At 35.1% G+C, this 10,451-nt stretch overlaps 2 protein-coding genes across 2 annotated transcripts; both read left to right on the top strand.

Moving 5' to 3' along the window:
• The first annotated feature begins 1,549 nt into the window (after window positions 1-1,549).
• Window positions 1,550-3,972, top strand: LOC143465739 (NADPH--cytochrome P450 reductase-like). Its single transcript, XM_076964202.1, has 5 exons — window positions 1,550-1,673; window positions 1,931-2,055; window positions 2,355-2,549; window positions 2,740-2,804; window positions 3,844-3,972. Exons 1-5 carry the CDS (start codon window positions 1,575-1,577, stop codon window positions 3,852-3,854), a joined length of 495 nt encoding a protein of 164 aa, XP_076820317.1. The 5' UTR covers window positions 1,550-1,574; the 3' UTR covers window positions 3,855-3,972.
• Window positions 3,973-4,059: 87 nt separating this feature from the next.
• LOC143465737 (carboxypeptidase B-like) lies at window positions 4,060-10,156 on the top strand. Its single transcript, XM_076964200.1, has 13 exons — window positions 4,060-4,219; window positions 4,372-4,447; window positions 4,550-4,647; window positions 4,904-5,024; window positions 5,209-5,310; window positions 6,641-6,742; window positions 6,912-7,019; window positions 7,187-7,280; window positions 7,413-7,474; window positions 7,559-7,693; window positions 8,145-8,229; window positions 8,352-8,463; window positions 10,005-10,156. Exons 1-13 carry the CDS (start codon window positions 4,152-4,154, stop codon window positions 10,081-10,083), a joined length of 1,242 nt encoding a protein of 413 aa, XP_076820315.1. The 5' UTR covers window positions 4,060-4,151; the 3' UTR covers window positions 10,084-10,156.
• Window positions 10,157-10,451: the final 295 nt, after the last annotated feature.

Here is a 10,451-nt window from a genome sequence, read left to right as displayed (position 1 = left end):
TGTAGCAGTTATAGAGTTTCCAACATCGCTTAGCTTATTTGGCATCAGGTTGACAAACGATCAAATTTTAGCATTTTGCTTCGTTTTAAAACATGTTACCAAGAATATAGAGATGTTGGATTTATCCAACTGCAATTTGAACAAGGAAAGTTTTCACCAAATCGCTTCTGCAATAAAAAGTTTGAAATCGGGCCAGGTATGGTTTGTTGTGTCAATGAAGATTTAATTAACATTAAAAACAACAGCATAAAAAAAAGTTTAATGTTTTATAAAGCAAAAATTGTCTATGAGCATCGACAAAATTGTTTTAATGTAGATGTAATGTACATAGCAAAACTGAATTTAATTCAAAACAAACTTGACGCAACAAATGTGGATGACATCATTGGATCGCTAAGAGTTGTGCAAATCCAATTGGACTTAGCTAAAAGCTTTGACGATGGCCAAGGAAATTTTCGAGATCCATCTAAGTCAGAAAGGATCAAAATTATTTGATGTTTTGGATAAAATGAAAGACACGGTATAAGGCTCTATAAGCCATTACCTTCATAGACCTATAGTTACATTTTACTGAAGAAAGTTATTATATTATAAAGTTAGTATTGTTGCCTTTTGCTGTTGAGCTGAAAGATTTGTCCTCAAATAACTTACACAATTTGTTTTAATGTATCAATAAATAAGTATATTTTATATTTGCTGTATTCCAACGGTGGTGTTAACGGCCAATTGTATACAAAATGAGACTTCAGTTTAAAAACGAACATAGTTGTTTGTGTTGCAAAATCTCACGTATCTTTAGAAAGAATACTCTCCTCTAGAATTTTACAAGGTTGACATCATCGGCAAACAACTAAAAGTTAAACAAACTCATCTTTTTCTAGAATTTAAAGGTCCCCGTTGGTTCTATTGCCGAGCTCAAACGAAACAGGATTCGACTATTTTTTTGATTGGGAATATCTAACTTTTGCAGAAGTGGAGAGTACATGGTTTTGCTATTGTCTACAATATCAACGGATAGCTTAATTTTAACTACAGTAATTGAACAATTGCCTGTACATAACCAGCAAGTATTACTTGGACAGCTGCTGTGTTCGAAGAGTAGCCTACATATACCACGTTGTAAACACAACGATTATCACTTTTGCTTATGTAGGCTATACATCTAATGTATATGTAATTTCTGAATGAAATACAAGGTTATTAAAATTAAAATTCTAGTTGTTCCTAAATTGTAACAATCGTTGTTTCAGGGTAGAAGCATGGCGATATTCTATGGTTCACAAACTGGCACGGCTGAAGAATTTGCAACCAGGTTGGTAAAAGATGCACAGAGATATGGAATGAAAGCATTAGCTGTCGAACCTGAAGGTTAATCAAACGTGTTCATTCGGCTTAGATTTTCCACAGCATTCATTTGCTTCTGAACAATTCTTTTACGTCATATTGTATTCCAAAAAAATATTGAAATATTTAAAAACAAATTTGAAAATGTTTGTGCAACATTTTTTACAGAATGTAACATGGAGGAGTTAGCGGAACTTCATCAAATCGAAAATTCTCTCGCCATCTTTTGCATGGCGACGTATGGTGAAGGTGATCCCACCGATAATGCTCAAGATTTCTATGATTGGTTCCAGCAAGGAGATACACAACTCGATGGACACAAATTTGCCGTAAGTGTTTCCGCCAAGTTGAATATGGCATACTTAGTGTGTTGGCATACTTAGTACTCAACTATGGCATACTTGTGCGTGTGTTGCAGATTAGGCAAAATGCTATTTTTTACATGCAAGTTCAGTAAATAACTGACAGTTGTCGATGCGTAAGGTTTTATCAGAAAGAGAATACTTTATTTCCTGTCAAGTGTACCCTGCCTCTTTATCACCATCAAAACCAACTACCCACCACCAACTAATTTCTTCACATAAAGGTGTTCGGGCTGGGCAACAAGACCTACGAACATTACAATTCAACTGGAAAATATGTCGACAAGAGACTCGAAGAGCTTGGAGCTGAGAGAGTTTATGAGATCGGCCTCGGAGACGATGATACAAAGTCAGTGACTCTGTGGTTTAGTAAACTCTTTTTTATGCCGCTTGCTCGCGCGTGTGTGTGAAGCGATCAGTGGTGATCAGATGATGCTGCTTATGCGGTGGTATTTCCTGCCGCTCTGCAAGAGTACTGTGGTCTGAACAAAGCATCTGTTACCACTAAGTTATCCTGATGTTTATATACGCAAGTTTCCTGTTCTGAGTCAAAGTTTGTGTTTTGTATTTTCTCAACTTAGCCCTATTTCAGGATTTTTCAGTCTAAATTTAGTCTTTAAACATCGGTTTGTTTATTTGTGAATGTAGCATTGAAGAGGACTTTGTGACTTGGAAGGAAGGTCTATGGCCGACTGTTTGTCAGAAGTTTGGCATCGAAGTTTCAAAGCAGGAAGGTTCGTTCCGATCTTACTCCTTCACCAAATACGAACCTGATGATATTGATGGGAAGACTGTTTATAGCGGTGAAGTGGCGCGTTTACATTCCTACAAGAACCAAAGGCCGTGAGTTCCTGGAAAAAAGTTCCTTGCCCGCTTTTAAAGTTGCTTAAGTCTCCTATTTGCCTGAACTACTGACCTACCTTTTCTCCTTTAAAAACAAACATTCCCTTCCTTATAAGGGAACCTACGCAATAACTTCACTTAACCTACTTACCAAAGCCTACATTCCCTTGTTCATCTGTTTATTTTGCAGGCCGTATGATGCGAAGAACCCATATCTTTCACCTGTTTTGGTGAACAGAGAACTCCACAAAGGCGGTAAGAACATAAGACATAGTTATACCTCCCGGGAAAGAATTAGTGCGACTTCATACTGAAAGCGCGTTGTTACATTCGACAAAATGCAATCCAATATGCAAACAAACACTAACACGTATTCGCTTATAACGAAACGACTTGAATTTGGCACGCAAAAGTCTAAATGAAAGGTGATTGCCTATAATCTTGAATCAGACGAAAAAGAAAACATATCACTTTAAAGAACTGTTCATCAATAACGTACTGGTTCAGGTAAACTGTGAAAATAATATGCGACGTCCATATAGTGACTTTGATCTAACGTTTTCGTCACGCTTCCTGACGGAAATTCCTGAAAACATACTTCGGTTATCGTTTGATTAAAGAATTTCCTTTCGCGTTGTGTATAAATATCGTTCTGCAACAAAATTGGCTCAATAAATATCCCAAGATGCGTATTGCATGAAAAACTGCGGCCATTTCCAGATATGATAAAATCTGCAAACCTGCTAGGTTAGGTTAAATTCAAAGGCGTTTTTTAATATAATGATGTTGAATATTTTTTTGTATGAATGTCCGTGATGTGTTCAGGCTTTTATGCTTTATTCAAGCTATAACGTCAAAAGTCCTACTTCCCATAACCAATAATTTGTAATAAACGTTGGTAATAATGTAATAATGTACCTTACAGTACGTTGTTTGCTGTCAGTAGCAGGTGCGGTGTGTGGGAAAAAAACAGAGGGTGCCACCAGTTGTTTTCCATAATGTTTTTTTTTGTACAAATATCAGCTGTAATTTCGCGTTCGCTAAAGTAATGGCAATAGCCTGAATGTCTATATACACTCTACTGTATGATGTATTACACATGTGCATGCAAGACGTATTTTTTGACGTGTTTAAATGTATACGGTTGTATCATGGAAACCTAGAGCTTATATATAATGCACATTTTTTTAGGTTTTCCAACGTTAAATATGTATTTATTAATTTGCCATAGAAATATTCGATTCTGCAAAACATGAACTGGAAATACCTTTCTTCAAATATAGCCTTTACACAGATATTCTGTAAATATTTCAAATGATGTATCGCTCTCTGATAGGAATGGCAAAGGTTGTAATGAAAGTCCACTCTTGGTCTGCTGTATAAAATAAATTCCCTGGGAAATAAACACCTGTAAGTACCTAATACAACAAAATTATATATCTCATAATAACCGCTGTCGGGCAAACGCACAGGTAGATAATTCCCACATCTTCTTTGCAAATACAGTTTAAGTGGTTATTCTATTATTAGATTCAATACAGTTTATATATGTAAGCATCATCTGCTAACGATATTTCATTGTTGGTCTTCTATCTTGGAACGATGAAAGTGCTAGTGGTTATTCTGCTCGTTGTTTGCGCTCTTTCTGAGGCCAAACGATTTTTTCACGGGTAAGAGGATTTGTGAGAATTTATTGCATCATGCAAAGCTTTTATGCTAAAAAAAAACAATGTTCACTTTAACTTCTCGCAGAAAACTTTTATCTATTACAATTCTTCAGCAAAATTTTGGTAAAAACATTTCAGATAATTTTTACTTTTAGAGATCAAGTCTTGCGACTTTATCCTACCGAGGAACAACATTTCCAATCAATTACTATTCTAGAAGAAAATTTTCCGGTAAGGTTTATTGCCTAATTTTGAAGTATAGCTAAGGGTGGTAAGGTATTGTTTCGTTTGTAATATGCATCGTGTAGAGATATTTTCTTGATAATTGCATAGATCGACTACTGGACCGACTTACACGGCATTCGACCTGTTGATATTCACGTTCCTAAGAAAGATCTTCCACGCGTTAAAGTTTTCCTGAGGCGTAACAGGTAAAAACTATACCCAAATATTCACGGTTACTTTATACTTTGATATTAATTAATATTGCTTTCATTATTTATTGAAAGTATATTATTTATCCATCTATGTATTTTACACGTATTCAGTCTCCTAATGTTGCAAACCGTAACAAAAAACAGTTTAACATTCAACTGAAAAGAGAGAAACTTGCAAACAGGTTTAAATTAAGCAGACCTACCGTAACAAAACCTTACATTCATTTTCTGAAATAATTATTTGTTTTAGAGTGAATTTTGACGTTTTTATTGAAGACGTACAAAAAGCAATTGCCAATCAAGTTTCTGACAGAGCTCTTCAGTTTGATTTAAGTGGATTTGACTACAATAGTTATCACACTTTGGCTGAGGTAAAAATAAGCTACAATATAACCAGTGGCGTAAAACTGGGAAAGGAAAATCTAAACCGATGTAAACCCAATACTTGTGTGAAACAGTATTACTTGACTTTCATGAGCAACCATTTCTGGCCGTAATTTACATCTTAAAAAAATTTACATTTATCCTCACCTTGAATGCTCTATATCACTATAGATTTACGCATGGACAGACAGCGTCATTGCCGAATATCCTGACCTTGTGTCTGCAGAAGATTTTGGTTCCAGCTATGAAGGAAGACTGCTTAGAGCTCTTAAGGTAGTAAGAGAACGTAGATCTATCGAAGGATTTAAAAAAATTATTGCGCAATAATATGATTTGGTTATAACAAAAACCTATAACTGATCAAAGGAGGCAGATAAAATCTCCTTCCCTGTATATGTATAGTCAATATACATAATGGCTATTTGGCTATTTTTATACAGATATTCTATAGACCTATTGAATCTAATTACTGTATATATAATATTTTGGTGAGAAATGGGTCGTTATTTGAAAAAAAAGGGCAATCTGTACAACTTTTTCGTAGTAGATAACGTGCAACATTTCGTTTCACTAAATTCAACCATTGCCGGTGACGTATTTCCGACCTATGTTGCGTTTGCTTTGATTGTGTACGTTTTGTTTATAGCTCTTCGTGTATTGGCAAAGTTGTAATGCGCCTAATATTTTTTACTTGAACCCAAAAATTCGTTTTAAGCCAAAATTAGGCCAGATGGTTAACTTGATTTTACGGTCATCTATTGATGTCATCCTTTTCAATTTGCGCTTTGCTCTTTGCGGAAGTTTTTAGCAACCTGCGCGCGTGCGCAGTCGTGTAAAGATAGTGAAAATACAACGGAAATGTGGCAGTCGAGCGTGAGAATGAATTCGGGCCCAAATCTGGCCCAAACTCGACTCCGAAAGCCCGGCCCGGTTTTCAACTCTGTTTAGTGGTTCGATAAAAGCTGACGTCACAATAACATAAAAATGCCTTCATACAACTTTAAGTACCGGTTGTCCGCTTGCTTTCTGCGTATATGCTGTTGTAGAATGAAAAAAGTTTTGAGCGAATAATAAATAATTATTGCGTGAAAACGTTTGATTTTTAGAATACAGTATTCGAATTTCAACTATACCTGTACGAACAAAACAATTGTTGACCTACAATTTCCGTGGCTACTTCTCCCAACAAAAAAGAAATTTCAATAGTGAAGTCAAAACTTATAAAAAATATTTTTAAGAGTCTAGTAGGAATCATCATTTTTATCTTTCTTTCTTTCAGTATTTCGGTGTAACCCATTTTTAATGAGAGTAAAATTGCAGTCATACAATCACTGGTGGCAGCAGAAGAAATATTTGTAAAAATATATTAACACCTCAAAAAACTCTGGAAGCAGCTTTGTAATTCCAGCTTAGGACAATAGCTTGCCACGTTTTAGGCAGTTTAAAAAATTTGACGCTTCTGTATTTAAAATTAAGCTGCCAAGTACCAACGCAAGTCAACGTTATTCAGTGACGCTATAAATAAATGCTACGCACTCTGGACCGAATAATTTTAAAATGAAAATATTCAAAAGGAATTTTTGAACTGTATGTTACATTACAGATCAGCAAAGGAGGTGAAGGCAAACCATCGTTTCTCATTAACTGTGGTATCCACGCACGTGAATGGATCACCCCTGCTTCATGCATGTACGCTGTGAAATATGTAAGTTTACGCTGTTGTCTGTGAGAACCCTTTTCAATAATAAATACAAATAATCTAACAAAAAGCAACACACCGTAATTCATCAGAGGATTTATCAACATGAACAACTACGATGTAATTAAACGGACTTTTTCGTTGATTACGTGTTAAGTTGAGGTTTTGTATTTAGTTGGTAGAGGCGAAAGATGGCAGTGAAGAAAATAACTTACTGAATCAGATGGACTTTTACGTAATCGTCAGTTCCAATCCGGATGGATACGACTATACCTGGTCCGATGTGAGTTATATAAATTTTGCGCAGTCTGTGCACCGGTTTGATTTGATTACGTAAACTAATTACCTACATTTGAAAAAAGATTCATCGGGCAGCAATTCATCTGACCATTGTGATGGTAACGTCTTGTTTACTTTAAAGTGGATCCACCAATTTTTTTTGTGTTTTAGGATCGTATGTGGAGAAAAACAAGATCATTGCGTGACAGTGGTAGCATTTGCATCGGTGTCGATCCCAACAGGAACTGGGATTCCAACTTTGGAGGTAAGCCTGAATAATATATATGAATTGTGCAACTTCTGATTGTGGTGTCCATACGAATTTAAAATAACCGGATAATAATTTTTTTCCTACGTGCATTCTTTATTTGTTAAGTTTTAATTTTTATTTTTGCAGGAGAAGGTTCCAGTAACAGTCCGTGCAGTGCAACGTATCATGGCCCCGTAGCCTTTTCTGAGGTTACTAGTTAGACTACACATCAATTTGTACATATCATTTGCATTATTATAAACGTTGACTTAGTAAATTCTTTCAAATTTTAGCAAGAAACGTTGCTGCAAAGAGACTTTATTTTGAGTATAAAGCCCAAAGCTTATATCGATGTGCACGCGTACAGCGAACTTTGGATGTATCCGTATGGCTATACAGAGAAATTGTCAGCTGATAACGATTTTCTGGTAAGACTTTGCAATTATAATTTTATGAAGGATGGTTTGTCTGCATGGTTGTTGGCTCGGCATAGCCAAGTAGTTTGAGCGCTTGCCTTGCAATAAATACAACTCGGGTTCCTTGTTCGACACCCAGTGGCCCAATACCCTTGTATAATACTCTTAGGCAAATCATTGACGACTCTTGATCCTGTTGTGGTCAAACCTGGCTTACAATTATAAGTTCGGGCAATACTATATCAAACATCAAAAATTTAAATAAGAAATATTTGATGATCGAAACTTGCACAAAGGATGAAGATTATCATACCACACCATACGATCAATACAATGGGAGAAAGTTTAAGAACAATTATAACTTTCTCTAAAAATAGTTTTTTAATTAGACGTCAAGTTATACTGTCTTAGTCATTAAGTTAAGTTAACTCATAATGTGCTGTATAATGCTGGTATTGTTTAGGGTAAAATTGCCGATGAGAGCGCTGCTGCAGTATTTGCCACTCACGGAAAACGATACCAGGCCGGACCTGTCGGTACTACAATATGTAAGTCGACGAACGCCGGTGACTTTAGATATATTACTGCACAACCTCAAGAACAAAAATTGTATGTGTTAATACACCTTAAACTATCAGAATAAAAGTAGCATTTAACCTCTTTTTTTCAGATCCTGCATCTGGGATTACTGTTGACTGGGCGTACGACGAAGGTGGTGTGAGGTGCTCTTACACTTCTGAATTAAGAGACACCGGCCGATATGGGTTCTTGCTGCCTGAGAAGTCAGTATCTAAGTTATTAAAATACTAACTTTAAATAAGCATTATGGTATATAAACTAAGGATAACGTAAAAGGCACAGACGTATTTTTTTTTTATGAAACATCTGAATATACCTTCTTCGGAATGACCCACCACACAAGATATATAAGAGATTAAAAATATAAAGATGTCTATATAATTTTTCATACCCTGTCTTGGTTTTTACTTGGGCAATTAGTACACTAAATGAAGTGGAAAAAATGTAAAGAAGTTTTAAACGACATTTTATTACCGAGTTTGAATTATTATTCCGGCGTTCGGATTAAAATGTAAGTCATCCCTTTAAAAACTCCCTAACAATATTATTACTGCTGAGCATTGGATAATTAATTACACGCAAGCATTGATAAATAAAGTTTTTAGAGCATAGTTTAATTTTCTCCCTTTCATTAAATCCACGAGCAAATCTTCAAAAGTAAACTTAACTTCACCAAAAGGACATGTTATGCATTACTTCAATTACATTGGCCTTTACGCACTCAAAGAGGCAAACCTAAAACGATGCCGAAAATTGGCAAATTATTAATAGTGACAAATCAATTTTCAGTGACAAATTATTGGGTTAATTATGAATAACAAGTCTCTAACTTTCACAAGAACCTAACCCAAACAAGACAGTATGGGTAAAACTGTTTGACTATATTTAAAACTTAACAGTAAGCTCTTAAGTTAATTCGATTAAATCGTTGATGCAGCCATGCTTGTGTAAGGTACGTTTAAGTGTCCGGCAACTCTCATTTAAATCTTCATATTATGGCAAGCTATACTGGACAAATGTGAAATCGTTACGTGCAATATAATGTGCATGGGTTGGCCAAGCGGCCAACAACGACTCCACCCTTTGTTAGCGCGTGATCGCCGGCGATTAGACATTTTTTGTTCCATTTCGCCAACCCAAGACCTAACACGTAACGATTTTCGCTTATGTCCAGAATGGCTGGCATATCATATTGCTTTATAGGACGTGTAAGCATAAATCAGTTTAAAACGCAACGTATACCCATATCGGGAGAAGAAGTGGGTTGGTGATCGGTATTGATACGTTTTGCAAAAGGTTTCTACAGTATATCTGTGGTATATTGGCATCACCTCGAAAACGTCTATTCAATGGAATTCCAAAGTTTTTATGTTCATAAAATTCATAACTTTCTGTAATAACTTTAATTCATAACTTTCATAAAATTCATAACTTTCTGTAATAACTTTAATTCATAACTTTCATAAAATTCATAACTTTCTGTTTGGGAAGTGAGGACTGAAATAATTCAATTCGATTCTCCGATTCAATTCAGGTGTAATTTTTCTTAACACAGTTACTTTTATTGCTTTGGCTGAACAAATTGATTAAAGAAACAATAAAGATGGCCTTGTCCATATACATAATTCAAGGATTATTAATTGCTTTTCATTTCGCCGTATTTTATGATAACAATATGTTACTCTATACAATATATGAGTAAGGTTTCATTTAGTGCCAATTTATATCCAATTTTATTTTTCAGTCAAATTCAACCAACATCAGAAGAATCTTTCGCTGGCATTAAAGTGATTGCAAATTACGTTGTTAATGGTCAATGTTAATTAAACTATCATGACTAAATTGCAAACAATTTAATTGATGTAATGCAAGAAATAAAACCTATAATAATACATATATGCGGAGTGCTTTATTTATCTAACGTTTATTCTTTATTATAGCTATCATTTTGAAGGTAGACAGTGTTGGTTCTAAAGTATTTTAATTCCAAAGAGCTATTACGTTAGATTGTAAAACAACCAATTACACACCCATGTGTCTATTTACATCATTTCTGTCAATATTTTAATCACCTACTGTATACTATAGTAACGCTACAGCAAGTGCGTTTTTTAGATATATGTCCAAACCGTTTAAGGACTTCTTTCACAAGAGATTCGAACGATAAGAATTTTTCCTAAACTCTTCTTTT

This window comes from Clavelina lepadiformis, chromosome 7 (assembly GCF_947623445.1).
Source record: "Clavelina lepadiformis chromosome 7, kaClaLepa1.1, whole genome shotgun sequence".
In the NCBI taxonomy this organism is placed as follows: Eukaryota; Metazoa; Chordata; class Ascidiacea; order Aplousobranchia; family Clavelinidae; genus Clavelina; species Clavelina lepadiformis.
This window is presented reverse-complemented; position numbering and strand designations above follow the sequence as displayed.